This window comes from Pseudoliparis swirei, chromosome 24 (genome assembly GCF_029220125.1).
Source record: "Pseudoliparis swirei isolate HS2019 ecotype Mariana Trench chromosome 24, NWPU_hadal_v1, whole genome shotgun sequence".
NCBI lineage: Eukaryota > Metazoa > Chordata > Actinopteri > Perciformes > Liparidae > Pseudoliparis > Pseudoliparis swirei.
The window spans coordinates 4733127-4753997 of record NC_079411.1 but is presented as its reverse complement, the minus strand read 5'-3'; the positions used below and the strand labels follow the sequence as shown (position 1 = coordinate 4753997).

General features: G+C 46.0%; 2 protein-coding genes across 2 annotated transcripts in view; one reads left to right on the top strand and one right to left on the bottom strand.

Annotated features, from left to right (window-relative positions):
• Positions 1-4694: 4694 nt before the first annotated feature.
• Positions 4695-16306, top strand: LOC130190598 (beta-1,3-N-acetylglucosaminyltransferase lunatic fringe-like). Its single transcript, XM_056410100.1, has 8 exons — positions 4695-5174; positions 9191-9239; positions 10346-10448; positions 10542-10730; positions 11849-11917; positions 12017-12176; positions 12386-12471; positions 14123-16306. The coding sequence occupies exons 1-8, from the start codon at positions 4821-4823 to the stop codon at positions 14181-14183; spliced, it is 1071 nt and encodes a 356-aa protein (XP_056266075.1). The 5' UTR covers positions 4695-4820; the 3' UTR covers positions 14184-16306.
• Positions 16307-16450: 144 nt separating this feature from the next.
• ttyh3b (tweety family member 3b) overlaps positions 16451-20871 on the bottom strand; it is a 28355-nt gene continuing 23934 nt past the window's right edge. The window contains exon 15 of the mRNA XM_056410097.1: positions 16451-20442. Coding sequence (XP_056266072.1) covers positions 20308-20442 — 135 coding nt within the window. The 3' untranslated portion in view covers positions 16451-20307. The remainder of the gene's footprint in view (positions 20443-20871) is intronic.

Here is a 20871-nt window from a genome sequence, read left to right as displayed (position 1 = left end):
GGGGGGTTCGCTTCCTGATTTGAGTCTGTGTGTGTGTGTGTGTGTGTGTGTGTGTGTGTGTGTGTGTGTGTGTGTGTGTGTGTGTGTGTGTGTGTGTGTGTGTGTGAAAGTTGTGTTTCTATGTTTTATGACGAGTTTTCCAACTTGCGGTTTGGAAAACTGGGGTGACCTTGGACTTGGAATCCTACGATATCGACGTGAAGATGAAACAAGAGGGGAGAGAAAGTGAGTGGGGAGGAAAACAAAGGAAGAAGGGAGGAGAGGTGAGGAGAGGAGAGGAGAAGAGAGGAGACGAGACGAGGCGAGAGGAGAAGAGAAGAGAGGAGAAGAGAGGAGAAGAGAGGAGAGGAGAGGAGAGGAGAGGAGAGGAGAAGAGAAGAGAGGAGAGGAGAGGAGAAGAGAGGAGAGGAGAAGAGAGGAGAGGAGAAGAGAAGAGAGGAGAAGAGAGGAGAGGAGAGAGAGGAGAGGAGAGAAGAGAGAGAGAGGAGAGGAGAGAGACAAGAGAGAGAGGAGAGGAGAAGAGAGGAGAGGAGAAGAGAGGAGAGGAGAGAGAGGAGAGGAGAGGAGAGGAGAAGAGAGGAGAGGAGAGAGGAGAAGAGAAGAGAGGAGAGGAGAGGAGAGGAGAGGAGAAGAGAGGAGAGGAGAGGAGAGAGGAGAAGAGAGGAGAGGAGAAGAGAAGAGAAGAGAGGAGAGGAGAAGAGAAGAGAGGAGAAGAGAGGAGAAGAGAGGAGAAGAGAGGAGGTTTGAGAAGCAGAAATCAAAGAGAGACGGATTAGGCTGTAGAAAAAAACAAAGCTTGACTGTCCTTGAATATTACCGGTGTACATATCACACACACACACACACACACTCACACACGGTTCTGACGGCACTATAAATAAAGATTCTTCAATCCTCGTCCATTAAACAACCACAACGTTCTCCAGATGCACACTCGCACACGAACCCACACCGACACTTCAGCTCCATACCCAGCGACGCGCTCGCAGAGGAAAGAAATGAAAGCCATCACGGAGAGGGGGGAGGGGGGGGGGGGGCTTAAGTTCCTCAGAGCATGTGCACTTCAGCTGCTCCGTAGGATCTCCAGGAGGATGAAAGCGGAGGCTGCAAACTGCCTTTAACTTTGAAAAGGGAAGGAATAAAGAAGTTTGCCATGACAAAGAGAGACAGAGGAGGGGGGGGGGGGGTAATGAGGGCCGGCTTTGCTCATTTTCCCCCCTGCTCTGATTCCTTCAACATGTGCCCGTTGCTTTAAGTGGTCAGGAGTGTTTCTTTCCTCTATTTGTCATCCAGAAGCGAAAAAACTTTTCCGAGGCCAACATTTAAATTTCCGATACTTCATCTTCCCGTTCTTTATATCGCTCCGGTGTTCAGGAAGAAGTGGGAGCAATGTTCAGCATTGACGGTCGTGGGTGGTGCGCTTCATATCGCGGTTGTTAAGTTGTTCCTGCGGTGGTGGAAGAAGTACATCTGATCCCTTAAAAAGTTTAAATATCATAGTCACAAAATGTCGGGGACGAGTTTTGAGAAGGTTTGAAGTTTTAGTGGTTCAAAATGGGTCCTGGTAACACGTTAGTTGTCATTAAGCCACAGGGTTTCAGATTTTATGTTGTGATATTTTCATTTTCCTGTCGCGAAACATCAGAAATACAAACCGTGGCACCATTTTAAGAAGATATATACACTACCGTTCAAAAGTTTGGGGTCACCCAGACAATTTTGTGTCTTCCATGAAAACTCACACTTTTATTTATCAAATGAATTGAAAATTGAAGAGAAAATATAGTCAAGACATTGACAAGGTTAGAAATAATGATTAATATTTGAAGTATTAATTTTGTTCTTCAAACTTCAAGCTCAAAGGAAGGCCAGTTATAGTTTATATCACCAGCATAACTGTTTTCAGCTGTGCTAACATAATTGAACAAGGGTTTTCTAATCAGACATTAGTCTTCTAAGGCGATTAGCAAACACAATGTACCATTAGAACACTGGAGTGATAGTTGATGGAAATGGGCCTCTATACACCTATGGAGATATTTCATTAGAAACCAGACGTTCCACCTAGAATAGTCATTTACCACATTAACAATGTATAGAGGGTATTTTTGATTAATGTTATCTTTATTGAAAAAAACAGTGCTTTTCTTTGAAAAATAAAGACATTTCTAAGTGACCCCAAACTTTTGAACGGCAGTGTATATTCACTCTTCACCTTAAAAAGTGCAATTTAAAGAATAACCCACACCGAAGGTTTAAGAGCGTTAAACCGTCGTCTTCATCAAAACACACTTGTCATGGAGGTGGAGCTGTTGCCGGGCAACGCTTTAGGACGACTCCATCCCCGTCCCGACTCCGGCTTTGTTTTAATGAGCTTTTCATGGAGCTTGCGTGTCAGCAGCTCCATCTCCACGACGAATGAGCCGCTCCGGCTGTTGTTGTCCGAGGCCATCGATGTTCTTCCTGCGTGAAGGCGCTTCGTGAAGACATTCGGAGCGTCTCTGCCGCCTCTCGAGGGCTCTCGGCAGGCCGGCGGCTCGCAGCTAACGGCGCGAGCCGCGCTAACAGCGCAAACTTGCCACATGAGAGGCGTGAAACTGAGAACTGGTCGGCCTCGACGACGAAGCTAGAACTGTATCCATTTCGGTAAAAAAAAAAATGTAAACAAGTGCTTTGTTCGAACGCAACCCGGCCAGCAGAATGCAACCCTCCTCGGGGAGAGAGTTTCTGAACATGTAATACGACACCGACTTTATTTCAGGGAAGAGCGCAGATTACGCAGCACAGACACACTGCACCCCGTGAGAGGGGAAACATTCCTCAGATGGTTGGTGGTTCTGGCAGCATGGCCGCTTGGCACGTCCGTCTTCTGTCTGAGTGTGTGTGTGTGTGTGTGTGTGTGTGTGTGTGTGTGTGTGTGTGTGTGTGTGTGTGTGTGTGTGTGTGTGTGTGTGTAGTTGGCAGCACTACACACGCCCCGATGTCACGGTCGTCTTCAACATCTGTCCACGTGGAGAATGGAGCACAGCGGCTCACGGCACATTGCTTTCAGTTGAGGAATCGCGTTGCTTTCATTTTAAGCGGAGAGGAAAACGTCGCCCCGTGTCGCCTTTGAGAAAACACCGAATCAGGCCGTAAAGAGAAATATTATCGCACGCATTGAAAGAGAAAGTGAGGGAATTTACTCAACAGACTTCTAGAAAGTGCAGCTACTTTGTGGGGGTCCAAGGTCAAAGCTATGGGAACACATTTCCGCCACTTTAAAAAAAAAATTAAGGGATAGAAAATCGAAATTATGAGACAGACAGTCATAATTATGAGATAGAGAATAATGAGATAAGATATGCGCATACGTAGATTATCTGATAGTAATGTATCTCATAATAATGACTTTCTATCTCATAATTTAAAAAAAAAATTGTGGTGGAAATGGGTTTCCATACAAAGCTGCGACCGCTTCATAAATCACGACTCATCTTCTTTTTTTGAAATAACATTTGAATTCACCCTCTTGTGACAATACATCTAAAACTGTCTCTATGTTTTACACGTCTTAAAGTTTTACACGTTATAACGTTTTACGCGTTATAATGTTTTACACGTCGTCTGTCGAAGGTTGGGAAAAGATGACCAGGACGGCAAAGTAAAATTCAAAACAAAAGTGGATTTAATCAAGTGTGGTAGAACAAAAAGTCCGAAGACACAAAACATTTAACGTGCAGCACGGGCCAGGATGAAGTCAGCTAAAAGCATCGTTCGATAACAGACTCCCGTTCTCAAGGAGAACGTGACTCTTTATAATCTTTAAGAGCCAGCGTGATTGGATAATATAGATGGAGACGTCACTCGGTTTAAACTTTGTCCGTCTCATCGTTGGAGCTCAGGGTGCACCACCCTCTGGGCTCACGATCTTCTCGCCATCGTCATAATCAGTGTGTGTGTGTGTTGTTCTCTATCTAAAGCAGGAGCTGTGCAGTTTCTACTAAGGAGGTGCTGGTTTCTTTAATATAATAGAAACCAAAAAGGCATTGAAACTATCTGTTGCTGACATAAACAAGTTCTTTGACGGTGACAGGTACGGCTCTTATTAAATCTCAATTCTACGACTGAGCGGTCAAGGTGAGGTCAGAGCCAAGGGTTGCACAGAGTTCCTAGTGGTCCTCCCTGTGTGGATGGGGGGGCTGTGCATAGCTCGTGCCTAGTACTCCCCAGCGTGCCTAATTATCCTCCCTGTGTGGATGTGTCATCTCATCAAGAAGTGTTTGTACCTGTCTGTGCTTCTTATGCGGCAATGTCAGTATGTTCCAAAGCATGTGGGTGAGCATGAGTATGTGCTGCTCTCTCTGGTCAGGGCCTTACTGCCATAGAAGGATACAAGGTATGGTGCTTCGGGGCCTTAATGCAGAGTGAGGGACATGGGGTACTATGTATGTATTTTTATATTCTTAACACGTCCTTAATGTGTTCCGTCCCTGTCTTTCTTGTAAAAAGCTGTTAAAAGTACATAAAGTTCGCTGCTCCGCCATGTGGATGTTCAGCCAGAGACCTCACCGCCTCTTTGCCTCTTAGCCACGCCCACAAAGAGCGCTCAACCCGGTCATTGGTTCAACTCGAGCAAGCCCCGCCCCCTGGCGGAGTTTATAACTTCTCTGTAGAAACCGAAGCGGCGAGTCTCACAGCAGGAGGTCTCCCACCGAAGGGGCTTCACGGGGTCGCTGAGTCTGCTCAGACATGTTGTAAACAACATTAAAAAACTATTCTTATACTTTTTTTATTTTTATATTTGTTCTATCCTGTAAAAAAGCCTCCGCGGCGTCACGATGTGGAGACCCTCCGGTGGGTCAAGCGGCACCTTCAGCTCCGCCGCCGCCGCCGCCGCCGCGGTCACCTGTCTGCTCGTGACCGGGACGCTGGTCGTCACCGTCGGGCACCCGAGCGGCGGAGAGCCGCCGGCGGAGCCTCCAGCGAGCGGGAAAGCGTTCTCGGCGTACTTCAGGAAACTCACCCGGGAGAGGCGCGCGATGAGCGGCCCGCGGAGGAGCAGCGCTCCCGCCGGGCCGGTGGAGCGCCTCTCCCCGGAGGACCTGTTCATCGCGGTGAAAAGCACCGGGAAGTATCACCGGCAGAGGCTGGATCTCCTGCTGGACACCTGGATCTCCAGAAACATGCAACAGGTGAGTTTAGAAACAGTCATTTGAATTTCATTTGAAGAAAAAAAACATATTTTATGCAGCTACATTAATCGAAATGGGACTTTGACGTCATAATAAATAAACTAAAACATGTTGCAGCAGTTAGAAACTTGAAGAGAAGTAAACTGCTACATGCTGTGTTAATGTGGGTCTAAAACCATTAAAAAAATTAAATTATTTTTTACCTTTTTTTTATATTATGGGATTGTGTGCCAGTCCTAATGACGCAATAGAAGGAAAACAGTTAAGTGCTTTGAATCTACTCATAAACTTGAGGCCTTGTGGTCAGCTGGTGAAGAGACTCGTTTGTCTTCCGGTGCTGGTTAATCAGGATCAGAGCCCGAATGCACATGATCTGACCTTGTGCATAAGTGTGATCATATATGAGCAGTCCCTGTGCCAAGGGAAGTTGTATAATGTATAAAATAAAATAAAAGAAGAATGTGTCCCACCCCCCTAAAAGGTGACAGGATCCACAGCTCTTTGATCCATCCTGCTGGTGACCTGTAAATCAGGGATGGAGGCCTTTGTGATGCATGACGGGGGAGATCTGAGGGCCACACTGCCGCTCACGTGTTGACTTTAAACAAGGGGGGGGGGGGCTGCCATAAAGAGGACAGACTGTGGGACTCATGTGAGGGACCCTGGGTCCCATTACGCAGTCTCAAAGAGAAGCAGACAACAACACAACAGCTCGGTTGTAGTTCAGACCGCCGTCGACGTGCAGAGCCTCACATCATAAGAACCGAGATGCCGTGGCTTTGAAACGTAACTCCGTCTCTCTCTCCATTATTTTAAAGTGACTGCAGCTTCAGGGCTGCAAATACAAACACATTGTTGAGGGGCTTTTTTCTTCCTATTTATACTTCTGTGTTCACATGTTCTCGACTACAAAATCCTACAATGTCACTTTAATTGACTTTGTCATTGAGCGCTCTTGTATCAAATCATTCTTGTGTAGTTACCTTTATACTAGTTGTATAATAGTTAGTTTATTTATTCTTGTTTTCTTTTTACGTCTCTGTGTGTTCTTGTATCCGTTTTATGCTGCTGTAACACCTAATTGTCCCCTCTTGGGATCAATAAAGGTTCCTCTTATCTATTCTGCGACAGTTAAGTGTGAAATGAGGTCATTTATACACCACTAGCAGCCAATTATGCAGCTGTAGTCACTCATTTTATTGCGTGTAAACAATTCAATAATAATAATATAATAATAATCATAATAATAATAATAATTGCATATAAACTACCCAGTCGCAGATAAAGGAGTTTAGATTTTGCTCCATTGGACACGCTTCAACATTTAAAAGCCTCACCTTCATAACTCACCCTGTGATGATGATGAGGATGAGGATAACACTGACAGAAATACCTTTTTTTTTTTAATCCTAAACTGTTATGTGTAATTTAGTATTTTTTTATTGCACCATCTTTTATTCATTTTTTATTCTCGGGCTCCAACTAATGACTTACTCTGGATTAATCTACATAATACTTGTTTGATATTATAGGATTATGCCCGGATAAATCCAAGCCGCTGTCTTCAGATGTCTTTTTTAAATTATTATTTGAGTCCAAAAACATCTCAAACCCCAAGATGTTCACTTTCCCATCATCCAGAAGTGAGACCACCACACCTCTCGGAGTCGGGAGCTCCACCCAGAGGACTTCTGAGTCCTCCTCCCGTCACTGCGACCACGTTCAGAAAGCATCTCGGCGGCGGCCTCCAGGTGCCTGATCGGACGCGGATGTGGAGCGCGAGGCCGTCGCTCTGGAATCCACCCAGACCTCAGTGTCGGTCTCCTCCAGGCTGTTGACATGTCAATAGAGATGATGCATGGGGGGCTCAGCTGGTGTGTGTGTGTGTGTGTGTGTGTGTGGCATTCCAGCCTTTGCTCTCACGGTCAGGTGTGTGTGTAATTCTACCTGTTTTCCGGACACACCTCTACACTCTGAGACTGCTGAGTAATGGAAATACCCACACACACACACACACACATCCTTCACACACACACACTGTCACAGTCTTACCTTCACATACACACATGCCCTGGGAACTCACAGGCTTGTTCATGGGAAGTGACAAATGTGTCTGATCACAAGAGTAAACACATATGCACACACGCACACACACACACACACACCGACACCACTTTCTCCTGCCTCTGTGGTTTGTTGTTGTGTTGTCGCCGTTTCCTCTCCAAGTCCTGCTGGCCTCCCCCCCCCCTCCTCCTCCTCCCCTCCTCCTCCTCCTGTGACACACAGACTCACAAGCACTGCTCTCTGGAGGCTTAAGAAGCTCAGAGCAGAGGAGGGGAAAAAAAGTTGGACAAAAACTCACAGCTGGCTGGACACACACACCTCTCTCTCTCTTTGAAACTTTAGACCAAATGTGTGTTATTGAATGTGTTCTGCGTGGCGGCTGCAGATCCCTGTTTTTGTTTGGTCCCTTTCAGTTAATTCATGCCTGAAGGCTTTAAAGCACGAATATAAATGTCTTCACTGAAGCAGCCCCCGAGGTAGTGATCCGTTAATTATTTTAACGATGTTTAAATTACTGCATATATTTTATTGTCTTGGCTACTTAAAAAAAAAAAATTAGACAAACTGAATATTTGAGCTCCAGAGGACGGCCAGACTGAGATATCTCAGATGGCCACGAAGCTGCGCTCGCAGTGACCCCCAGAGGACCAATCACACGGCTCCATCATCACGTCAACGTTTTTAATTGGTCCAACACTTCTTAAGCAAACAGCAGCTGCACGTTGTGTTCAGAGGCCATTAGAGCGTGTTTTAAACTGAGCTGCAAATACATGAATGTGAGAACGGTTACTTTAAAAACAGTTTATTCAAGTAAACATGTGCACAAATGTACGTAAGTTGAAGTAAAAGTCGGTTCAAATGTATTAAAAGTGGGTGAAAAAATGCTGATGCAATACTGTTAAATCAATTAACTACATTGCAATAACAGAGTCTGTGTATACGACTTATTATTATAATTATATAAAGATAAGATAAGATAATCCTTTATTAGTCCCACAGTGGGGACATTTCAGGATCACAGCAGCGGGTGCACATTAGAGCATTAATATAAATAAAAGATAAAAAATAAAACATACCGTAATAACATTACTAAATACTAATACTAAATATACAGAGGAAACAAATATATACACAAGGCAGTGACCAAAGTGAATTTCCAGCAGGTTAAAGTGTTAAATATATATATATACAATATATATATATATAATAATAATAAAAATATATATATATATAATAAATATACAGCAGCCGTCCTCAGTGTTCCTCAATAAATGAACACACATGATGATTTTTTTGAATAATCTCAAATTGTTTTTCTGGTACGACTTTAATCTCACCTCTCCGAACACATCGATATGTTCGGGGTCGTTATCCCGCTGCGTACAAAAAGAACTACAGGTCCTCCCGCCTCCACCCAAAAGGGACGTGACCAACGTGACGGGAACGCCGGGATTCGTAACTCTAAACCTCGTTGTCGTCGTTTCATCTCCGGTCTGTTGCCCCGGGAAACGGAGCCCGAGACGATATTTACAATATCTACCGACCCCGCTCTGCACCCAGGCTGTGTGCACTTCCTGTGGAACCTTGAGGGGTCTGCACGGCTTCCTGAGTGCGCGGTGACCCCCCCGACCCCCTCCATCATCGCGTAAACACACACACACACACACACACACACACACGGAGCGACAGAGTTGAGACCAGCTGCTCTGCTGCTGATGGACACGAGGCTTACCTTTTTTGTCTTGGCCTCCATCCAACATCAGCATTGCCTGCTGCTGTGTGTGTGTGTGTGTGTGTGTGTGTGTCCGAGGAAACAGGTGGAGGCCCACCTGAGGTCGTAGGCGGTCGTCCACAGTGGAGCAGTGAAAGTGTTTTTGTTCCCCCGCCGGTCACTAAAAGCCAACTGGAATAACACGAACTGGGTTTCTTTGTTGTTGTTTTTCTCCCCACAGACGTTCGTGTTCACTGACGGAGAGGACGAGAAGCTGAGGAAGAGGATGGGTGAGCAGCACACACACACACACACACACACACACGTTTCGCTGAGTCGCAGCAGTGTTATCTGCAGCCCGTGAGCAGGAACCAGGCGGCTGACTCGGCGATAACTGTTTCCACGAAGGGCAGGAAGTCGCCGCAGGTCTCATCAGCCGGCCTCTTCCTCCGACCTCTTCCTCACTCGTGGAACGCTTTTACTTGCGATGAGGTTTTTCCTCTCACTGTCGGACACATCGTGTGTATTAGTGCGAGGCAACGGTTAATAACCGTGTCATTCATCAGCAACTGTTTGGTTCATCGATTTCTCTGTTTGAGGCGTTATAGAAATTAAATAAATTGGCAACATTCTCTGGATGCATCTGAAGGTTATTTTTCTGTTATTGTTATTTTATTTTTACATTTTTTAAAATATATGTACTTTATTGATAATGCACAATATGATATACAGTGATCAAATAACAAGTATTTTCTTTTTTTGTGTATATGTTTCAATCAGATTACAATTTTAAAGAGGAAAACAGGAAAAATAAATAAATAAAAATAACAAGGGCAAGACTAAATAACAAATTATAATAATAATGAATAATGAAACACCCACCCCACCCACGGACCAACTCCTCCCATGGCCGAGGGTTATTTTCATTGTCGGTTTATTTTCTCAATAATCGATTTAGTTTCTTCTATAAAATGTATATCAAAGTTTTTTTGTCTTTTCCACAACTCAAAGATATTGAATTGACGCTCATAGATGAGTTATTACCTCTTTTTGTTCTTAAATAATGACTCAGAGTCCATAAATCGTTTTAAACTCTAGATTCCAGCTTCTTGAATGTGAATATGTTCAACGATGACAGTTAACTGAATATCTTTTGAGTCGTAAATGGAAACCAGACGTTTGAGGACTTTGAGAAACACCGTTGACATCTAGTTCCCAAACGTTATGACATTTAATGGGCAGATTAATCCACGTTGCCTTAACGGGATCACATTTTCAAACAGCTTCCTCGCTTCTCGATCAAATATGAAGTCAAAGTCGCGTCCTCGCGCATCCTCCTCGCCCGCTGCCGTGTCGCCGGGCGGTTATTGATGGATTGTTTGTCGTTGGTCGTCAGGAGCTCACCTGATCAACACCAACTGCTCCGCGGCGCACAGCCGCCAGGCCCTCTCCTGCAAAATGGCTCAGGAGTACGACACCTTTATGAAGTCAGGCAGGAAGTAAGACTCACACTCACACACACACACACACGGTAACACTTGACAGAAGCACAAAGGGCTTTTCTCTTCACTAACGATCCTCCGCCGCCGCAGGTGGTTCTGCCACGTGGACGACGACAACTACGTGAACGTGGGCTCGCTGCTGCGGCTGCTGTCTCAGCACGCGCACACACACGACGTCTACATCGGCCGGCCCAGCCTGGAGCGCCCCATCGAGGCCACGCAGCGGCTCGGCGCCACGCACACGGTACGCGGGTTACCATGGAGACGGCCATGTGGAGAGTGTGTGTGGAAAGTATAGTGTGTGTAATGTGTAGAGTGTGTGTGAGTGTGTGGAAAGTATAGTGTGTGTGGAAAGTATAGTGTGTGTAATGTTTAGAGTGTGTGTAGTGTGTGTAATGTATAGTGTGTAGTGTGTGTAATGTGTAGTGTGTGTAATGTGTCGTGTGTGTGTAATGTGTGTGTGTAATGTGTAGTGTGTGTGTGTGTAATGTGTAGTGTGTGTATCGTGTAGTGTGTAATGTGTAGTGTGTGTATTGTGTAGTGTGTGTAATGTGTTGTGTGTAATGTGTCGTTTGTGTAGTGTGTGTATTGTGTGTAATGTGTCGTGTGTGTATTGTGTATTGTGTAGTGTGTCGTGTGTGTGTCTTGTAGTGTGTAATGTGTGTGTGTATTGTGTAGTGTGTGTAATGTGTCGTGTGTGTGTAATGTGTGTGTATTGTGTAGTGTGTGTAATGTGTCGTGTGTGTATTGTGTAATGTGTGTGTAATGTGTGTGTAATGTGTAGTGTGTGTAATGTGTATTGTGTAGTGTGTAATGTGTCGTGTGTGTAGTGTGTAATGTGTAGTGTGTATTGTGTAGTGTGTGTAATGTGTATTGTGTAGTGTGTAATGTGTGTATTGTGTATATGTGTAATGTGTGTAATGTGTGTGTGTAATGTCTGTGTAATGTGTGTGTGTGTAATGTGTGTATGTGCAGTGTAATGTGTGTGTAATGTGTGTAATGTGTGTGTATTGTGTAGTTTGTGTGTAATGTGTGTGTGTAATGTGTGTAATGTGTGTGTAATGTAGTGTGTATTGTATGTGTGTGTGTAATGTGTGTGTATTGTGTGTATATAGTGTGTGTGTGTAATGTGTTGTGTGTGTGTAATGTGTATTGTGTAGTGTGTAATGTGTCGTGTGTGTGTGTGTTGTGTGTGTAATGTGTCGTGTGTGTAGTGTGTGTGTGTAATGTGTCGTGTGTGTATTGTGTAGTGTGTGTAATGTGTAATGTGTCGTGTGTGTATTGTGTAATGTGTAGTGTGTGTGTAATGTGTCGTGTGTGTGTATTGTGTAGTGTATGTGTGTAATGTGTATGTGTCGTGTGTGTGTAATGTGTAGTGTGTGTAATGGTGTGTGTAGTGTAATGTGCGGGCGTGTGTGCTTCTGTGTGAGTCGTGGTCTCGCTCTCAGGATGAAGCCCTGGGCGAGGTGAGCTCCGAGTCACGGTGTCCAGCTCCATCGTGACGCCTCCCTTATCTTACGCTCTCTTCTTCTTCTTCTCCTCTTCCTCCTCTTCTTCGTGTCCAGCGATGGCGCCTTCATGGCGACGGCCGAGCTCATCCGCCTCCCGGACGACTGCACCGTCGGCTACATCGCGGAGGCGCTGCTGGGCGTGAGCCTCATCCGCTCGCCGCTGTTCCACTCCCACCTGGAGAACCTGGGACTGGTGTCAGACATACACAACCAGGTACACACACACACACACACACACACAGACCATTGTGTGTGTGTGTGTGTGTGTGTGTGTGTGTGTGTGTGTGTGTGTGTGTGTGTGTGTGTGTGTGTGTGTGTGTGTGTGTGTGTGTGTGTGTGTGTGTGTGTGTGTGTGTGTGTGTGTGTGTGTGTGTGTGTGTGTGTGTGTGTGTGTGTGTGTGTGTGTGTGTGTGTGTGACCCAGGTGACCCTCAGCTACGGCTCAGTGGAGAGCAGCAGAAACACCGTCACCCTGAAGGGGCCCTTCTCCATCCAACAGGATCCCACCAGGTACACGACCCGATCGTTGTCCTCTCGTTGTTGTTCTCTCGTTGTTCTCTCGTTGTCCTCTCCTTGTCCTCTCGTTGTTGTTCTCTCGTTGTCCTCTCGTTGTCCTCTCCTTGTCCTCTCATTGTTGTTCTCTCGTTGTCCTCTCGTTGTCCTCTCGTTATTCTCTCGTTGTCCTCTCGTTGTCCTCTCGTTGTTCTCTCGTTGTCCTCTCGTTGTTCTCTCGTTGTCCTCTCGTTGTCCTCTCGTTGTCCTCTCGTTGTCCTCTCGTTGTCCTCTCGTTGTTCTCTCGTTGTCCTCTCGTTGTCCTCTCGTTGTCCTCTCGTTGTCCTCTCGTTGTTCTCTCGTTGTTCTCTCGTTGTTCTCTCGTTGTCCTCTCGTTGTCCTCTCGTTGTCCTCTCGTTGTTGTTCTCTCGTTGTTCTCCCTTTGTTGTTCTCTCGTTGTTCTCTCGGTGTCCTCTCGTTGTTGTTCTCTCGTTGTCCTCTCGTTGTTGTTCTCTCGTTGTCCTCTCGTTGTTGTTCTCTCGTTGTCCTCTCGTTGTTCTCTCGTTGTTCTCCACTCAAAGTGTCTCCGCTTTGACTATTTTAAATAAACGTATGTTGAAATGTAGAAATGTAGAAATTGAGCCGGAGGATTACATTCGCAAGTCTACGAGAAGAAGAAAAAACGAGTAAACCCCAGTCTGGGTTGTGAGGTCGGAGGAGGAGGAGGAGGAGGAGGAGGAGAAACAGGAATAAGAGGAAGAAGAAGGAAGAGGAATGAAGAGGAGGAGGAGGAAGAAGATGATGAACAGGAGGAGGAAGAAGAAGGAAGAGGAGGAGTAGGAAGAAGAAGAGGAATGAGAAGGAATAAGAAGGAAGAAGAACAGGAAGAACAAGAACTTTCGAATATTCACATTTTGATCTTGTAAACATTAGTTTTTTCTCGCAGATTTAGAACTTACATATTCTTGTAAAGTTTTAGTTTCTCTGCCCCCCCCCCCCCCCCCCCCCTCCTCTGTGACTGTAGCGCGTGACGCTCAGCGGAACACAAAAGACGACCTTCTGTCTGAACGTCTCCGGTCGGGAACCACAAAGACGGCAATTCAAAGGACAGAAAAACGAAAGACTCGTTTCTCGTTTCTTTGGCCTTCCTGACGTTTCATCTTCTGTTCCCGCTTCCCGTCTTCCTTCCCCTCCTTTTGCCTCGTCAGCAATCCCATCGCCGCGTATCGATTATGGCTTCTCGTCGTTGTGTCTTTGTCACTAGGCTGTGATGTCACTGTGATTAGGGGGGGGGGGGGGGCGGGGTTAATGAGATGAGGCCCGTTGACCTGCTGGCGGACGCGTTCAATTCAAACAGATTTCCAAAACAATCGATACCAGATTGAGTTTCTTGTCTTTTTAAAGTCGTGTTCCCAACGCGGCCCCGCAGCTGTGTCACTGTTTCAGGAAGCGCTTCAGTTTTAAAACATGTGTCCCACAATGCTCCATTATGTAAGCCCTTCTCACGTGTGTGTGTGTGTGTGTGTGTTTTTACTACAAGCTTCCTGGCTTTGTGCATTGTGTGTGTGCCGATTGTGTGCACGCGGCTGATTGTGTCCGCGCTCTCATTCTGCAATGCCCAGTCGGCGGCTTCCCGCCATTGTGACCCCCGTTTCCCTCTGTGTCTCAGGCTCAGGTCGCTCCATTGTCTGCTGCACCCAGACGCCGCTCGCTGCCCCCGGCCGCCGTAACCAGGGGCCCACAGGGCGGAGGAGCGGAGCAGGGCGAGGGCCCCGAGCGCCCGGCTTCACTCGGCGCTCCCCCGACGGAGGAGGAGGAAGTCCCCGCAGACGTCCAGGGTGGGAAGAGAAGGCGTCTCGCCGCTGCCCTCGAGAGCCCGCCGCCATGTTTCAGGGTGGAAGACTGACTCTTTTTATGCGTGTCGCTTTGACACCTGAACTACCCCCCCCCCCACCCCCCTGTGAAGTGTCGATGGGTGTCAAAAAGGCCAAACACTGGAGGAGGAGGAGGAGGAGGAGGAGGAGGAGGAGGAAGAGGAGGAGTTAGAGTAGGAGGAAAAGGAAGAAGAGAAGAAGGAGGAAGAGGAATAGGAAGGAGGAGGAAGAAAAAGAAGGAGGAGGAAGAGGAGGAGGAGTTGGAGTAGGAGGAAAAGGAAGAAGAGAAGGAGGAAGAAGAAGAAGAGGAAGAAGTGGAGGAGGGAGGAGGAATAGGAAGGAGGAGGAAGAAAAAGAAGGAGGAGGAAGAGGAGGAGTTGGAGTAGGAGGAAAAGGAAGAAGAGAAGGAGGAGGAAGAAGAAGAAGAGGAGGAGGGAGGAGGAATAGGAAGGAGGAGGAGGAAGAAAAAGAAGGAGGAGGAAGAGGAGGAGTTGGAGTAGGAGGAAAAGGAAGAAGAGAAGGAGGAGGAAGAAGAGGAGGAGTTGGAGGAGGAGGAAGAGGAAAAAGAAGAGAAGAAGAGGAGGAGGACACTTTGCAAGTGTGCACACATGACAGTCTCCTCCGAGTGGTGGAGGTCAAAGTTGAACCTGGAGGTCGTCCGTTTCTTGTTTTCCCTCCAGATATCTTTAAGCTGCAGATCTTGAGAGACGACGTCATGAATGACATCATGAATGACGTCATGAATGATGTCATGAATGACGTCATGACTGAGGAGAGTCTCCTGATCGTGTGTGAGCGGTCACCGCGCGCGGCGCCGCGTTACGGCGAAGACACGAAGGAGAAAATCAGCAATTATTTCACGTGAAGTTTATTGTCTCGTCGGCGCTCAGTATTATGTCTCTGACGGCGCCATGCGGAGCACTTCTTCCTTTTGCTCTGTGCAACAAGGATAGATGTTTATAATCGTTTCCTCCACCCGTGAGCGCGGTGTCAAATCGTTTCATCTAACTCTTAAATAAGAGTCTTACTCAAAATGAACTCTCCTCTTTTGTTTTGCTCTGAGCTCATCCTCATGTTACACGTGCTTCTTTTTAAAAAGCCGTCGTCGTGTTCGAGTGACTCATGTTGGGTCGTCTTCTATCCCTGAGCGACGGTCGTGAAGTGGAACTCTGTCCCTCGTTTCGATGAAGCGGTGCTTCTGACGCGCTCGCTCCAGTATCTGGACTCCATGAAGGCCTGTGATCAAAAATAAATTTTAAAAAAACGTTCACAAAAACTGTCTGTGTGATTGAGAGTCAGGAATTTGAAAATGGGGCTGTAATGGACACCGCCTCCTCCGCCTTTGACCTCCGACCTTGTTTATGAGTCGACGGGTTCCTGTCTGGAGACCCCCCCCCTCCTCACAACAACAGCCGTCCTCCTATCTGATCGGCCAGGCACAAGGCCCTGGAGAGATAAAGGCTGAACCAAAACAAACGTTTGTGTGTGTGCGCGCGCACCACGGGGAGTTAAGACAAACAGTAGCGTTTCTGCGAGGTCACCCTAAAAGGTGTAACCTGCTCTTGAGTGACCCCTGCTGGCCGCATGTGTTACTGCAGCGCGCGGTACATAGTTGTGTTTATTGTTGTAACTCGCCAGACTTACAACCCATCGATAACGAGTGCGTTGTCTTCGGTGAGACATCTTGGTTTATGTATTGTATATCTTATGATAATATGAAAATAAATTTGTTATTAACAGGTGGAAAGTGCATCATCCGACCTGTAGAGCCAATGTCCCAATACACATTTCCATTTAATAACCCGTTGTTTACTTTCCGTTGGCTTTAATGCTTATAAATGAAATACAGGAGCAACGTGAAGCACACGGAAATGAATCATCAAAAATAAAATTATGAAAGCTGAATCAATACGGTATGAAAGTGTGTTTTCAAGTCATTTCAGTCTGCTTTCATTTCATTAAATAATCTATCAGGTGAACATATTTGTCACTGTGTATTTGCTTTGAGCTCCTGTAAGAATATTATATATATAATATACATAAATTATATATATATAATATACATATATATTAAATATATATATATGTTTACTCGCATCAAGAAACAGCCCCAGCCTCGATCGTTACGTTAAAGTTGCTTTAATTTCTTTCTTTTTTTAAAACATTTATTCCAGGCTGAATGATATCATTACCACAGTTTTGACGTGTACATCATTAATATCTTAGTTGAACCATGGGAAAATAAAAACAGCCATAGAAAACAATGTGTGTCCGTCACATCTGGACAGAGGTGTACTTGAAGACCTGTAAATAGCGCACATGTACACACATGTACACACATGTACACACAGACATCTCTCCAACATCTTGTCCTTGTTTCTTTCTCCCCCATCGAGACCCAGGGGTTCAAATACAACTTTCAGTCAGCTGTGCAGAGCGCACTGGAATAGTTTTATTAAAACATCGCAAGACAGAGAGTCATTCACCATTAATAAGAGAGGAAAAACGCTGCTCTGGCCGTTGTTCTCCTACAAAACAGCTAGCTATCGTTTTATCTTTAAAGTTGTTGTTTTATACAAGACAGAGAAGAAAAAAAGTGATATGAAGAGTGTTGTAAGTTTTAAAAACGTTATGAAAGGCCATTAATCAGTGACTCGTCCCACAGATCTTCACATTGTTTGCATTTATGGTGCAATAAAAAGAAACAGGAAACACTGTAAAGTCCGAGACCATCGGTAGCATTGTTACCATAACATGGACGTCTTCTCTCTCGTGGAATCACACATGTAAGATTGTCTCGCTGATACGAGAAGTGGTCATCGATTAATAACGGATTATTAAAATGCTGTACAGGAATGGTGGTTGAACATTGAGCGCTCGGCTCACTCGGCTAATTGCTAGTCTGTGAAATGTGGTTACTACATGGCCGACGGATTACCCATAATGCAAATGGTTGTCAGCTGTGGGGGGCGAGGGGGCGGCGCGTGCAGTTACTACGGCGATAGATGTGAATGTAAACGGGACAAGAAAAGGGAGGGGTGCAGTTTTATAGGAAACTGGCGCGTGTGTGTTGTCTGTACAGCATGTGTGTGTGTTCCAATGTGTGTGTATGAGGGCATGCGTCTGTGTAGAGATGACTCGGGGGGGGGGGGGGGGGGCTCGCTTGATGCTGCCGGTCACACTCACTGATCACTGCACTTAGACACAGTAACACTGCGATAGAGCAGCAGCCAATCACGACGCAGCGACGTCATACACACACACACACACACACACGGGTTCACGGAAACAGTTATTTGATACACTGTACAGAGAGCGAAGGAAAAATCACTGGCCGAGTTTTACTTCTCCAGTTCGCAAAGTCACCGTGAAGAGAATTTGTGCTTGTGGGTAAAAAAAAATGATTAAAAAGAAGGAGAAAAAAATGAACGGTGGCTAAAGGTCAATTGAAGGTCACCAGGTAACAAAATAAAAGCACAGGAAGAAAGAAACAGCATATTGGAGAAGAAACAGAATACTACTTGGTCACAGTATCACATCACATTAATTCAGCTTAAACATGTTTAAAAACTCCCACTTTCCTTCTCTCCGTAACACTTTCATGTAACTTTATTTATCAGGGACGTGGTTTTCTTGTCAGGAATTCGGGACAAACCCTTCCTCCGGTAATGATGGAGGCGTTTCATTATTTTTTTTTACTGCTCTTTATATTCCCGAATCACATCCCTGAATGAACCCGAAAAACATTGAAATAATAAAAACAAATAAAACGTTCCCGTTGCCTCCTCAGTCCTGATCGTCTCCCGGGACCTGGACCCGCTTAGCACCCGACACACGAGTCTTACTCCATCTCTGTCCATTGTTTTCAAGTGTTGTTCCCTTTTCATTTCCAGTCGGAGGGAAACCGCTCCGCGTGATTCCTTAAACGCGTGGAGGCAGCCGAAGCAGAAGAAGAAGAGGAAGAAGAAGAAGAAGAAGAAGAGGAGGACAGAATCAGGGATCCAAGAGTTTTTTGGCACAGGTTGAGCCTTCTTAAGTCCTCTTGTCTCTCGCTTCGACTCCCAAAGTTCAGATTCCACAACGGGATTCCTGGCTCACGTTCAAAGCGCATTAAATCGACACGCGAACAAATACAGAGAGAGAGAGAGCGAGAGAGAGAGAGAGAGATGTGGACTTCATGAGCTCACGGCGCAAGCCTTAGACGACTATGTTAAGTTAAAGATGTAAGGATGTGGTGGTACGCGTTCTATCTAAACATGGCTTTCTAATTCACTGGCTTATTGTTTATATGTGTGTGTGTGTGTGTGTGTGTGTGTGTGTGTGAGGTACAGCTAAAAACGTCCATGGTAAACACGCAGCACACCACATTACCAGTCAGGCACGTGCACAGACATTTTGGGGGGCAGGTGCTCAAACCAAAAAAAAGGGCACCCAATGCCAAAAAAAAGATTTCTGACAGAGTTGAAGCATTAGCAGCAATACACTGATGATGCAATACATCCTCGACCTGCGTTTCCTCTGGGCAGGATTAGACCGCTAGTTTACATTTTCTTTATGAATAAAGATGAATTATTATATAGCAACAACAGTACAAGCGTTCTGATTGGCTAATGGGTCGTCATGCCAGCCACGTATTGCCCTCCTCGCTGGTCTGATACAGATCCGTATTGCCCTCTGACGTCATTTTCAAAATGAGCAATATTGATAGACATCAACAGCCAAGAGCAGTGGTCCTCAAACTAAGGCCCGCGGGCCAGATACGGCCCGCCTCCACATTTGGCCCGGCCCTCTGAACAAGAGAGGCCTCATGATTTTTTTTTCAGTCTGGCCACGCAAATCCTAGAATAGCCCCTGTTAAATAGAACGGAATAAGAATTATCTCTCTCTTTTCTCTAAACATAACTAACGTCAGTAAACAGCTGAAAGGCTTTGAAATCACGGATTTCGTGAGTTTTTATTTGTTTTTGTTTTTTAGGAAACGTCTGACCAGTCGTGACGTCATGTTTTCAGCAGCGCTAATGTTGTGGTTGATTTATCACAAAACAACGTCAGGGGACAAACACCGTCAGGACCTGTGTGTCTGGTGCTGCGCGTCAGAGGAGAAGGAGGTGCAGCCGTTTGGTGGCGCGAGGAGCACTGCGCGGAGGAGGAGGAGGGGGGGGGGGGGAGAACTTCTCGCAATAACTCAAATAAATGCCCCGTCGGATATTAAAACACATTTAGACATTTAGGGGGACTTAACGACAGAGAGAGAAACTTTTATTCTTAAATACTGATGAATGAAAAAAGTGGCTCCAGCAAAAAGGGCCCTTTACTCATCCAGGGCAAAAGGGGAGGAGCTTGAGCACCACTAGGGCTCTATCTGGGCACGTGCCTGTTACCAGTAAAGACTCAACACTCTACCTCTCGTGGAATCAGAGTAAAGCACACGCTTACTATTTACAGGTCTGTACAGTGTGTCTGTGTGTGTGTGTGTGTGTGTGTGTGTGTGTGTGTGGTTTGAATGTAAAAGTGTTGGGGGCTTGAGCGCTGCCTCCACCAGGGGGCAGTGTATGGCCCCCAGTGGAGCGGGAGATAATTGTAAAGAAGAAGAAGAAGAAGAAGAAGAAGAAACTGGACGAACCCAGAGCCAAGGCGCTTTAGTCGCTGTGCATTGTGGGTATGTGGGCCGATCCACTCCTCTCCTCCACTCAGAGGAGAGGAGTGGGAATCGTGATCTTCCGGGTTGGGCTCGGGCCTCCTGGATCATTCAGGAAGCAGAAGGCGACCTCAGGAGTCCGGTCCAGTGCGGCGGCGCTGGGTTGATGAGTTCTGACTCGCTGTGCTGTTGCCGGTGGACCGGTCTGTGTCGGTGAAATTCGGTGGGTCTTGAGGAAGCGGGGTCCTGTTGGTACTCCCCACTATGGTGAGTTGGATCTCTTTACTGGCTGTGAAAACTGGATTTAGGCAGTACTGGGTTGGACTGGGGAGGTTCTGGACTCTAGTGGACTGAGGACTGCGGCCGCGCAGCGGGGTGAGGCCGGCTGGCCGGGTCCAGTTGGTCGTTGGGCACGGAGCGTCGGTTCTGGTCCGGTCGGTTGGTGGCCAGGTACTTCGCCCTCATGCTGGAGGTATACTGGAGAGACGAGGACAAAGGACGCAAGGGAAGGAGAGAAGTGGGGGACGGAGGGAGTTATGTCGGGGGGGAAGACAACCAGAGGGAGGAAGTGAAGCAGGAAAAGATCAATAACGGACTTTATAGTCACTGAGATCTGAAGGATAACATGTGGAAATGTACATTAGATCAGGAAATGTGAACGGTTGTCAGTAAGATAGATAGTTAGATAAGTAGATATAGATAGATAGATGATAGATAGATAGATAGATAAGTAGATATAGAAAGATAGATAGATGATAGATAGATAAGTAGATATAGTTAGATAGATGATAGATAGATAAGTAGATATAGATAGATAGATAGATGATAGATAGATAAGTAGATATAGATAGATAGATAGATGATAGATAGATGATAGATAGATAAGTAGATATAGATAGATAGATA

Coding starts and splice junctions, on each gene's coding strand:
- LOC130190598 (XM_056410100.1), top strand. CDS start 4,821: ATGTGGAGACCCTCCGGTGGGTCAAGCGGCACCTTCAGCTCCGCCGCC. Junction 10,731..11,848: donor TGGAGACGGCCATGTGGAGA/GTGTGTGTGGAA, acceptor TGGTGTGTGTAG/TGTAATGTGCGGGCGTGTGT. Junction 12,472..14,122: donor ATCCAACAGGATCCCACCAG/GTACACGACCCG, acceptor TCTGTGTCTCAG/GCTCAGGTCGCTCCATTGTC.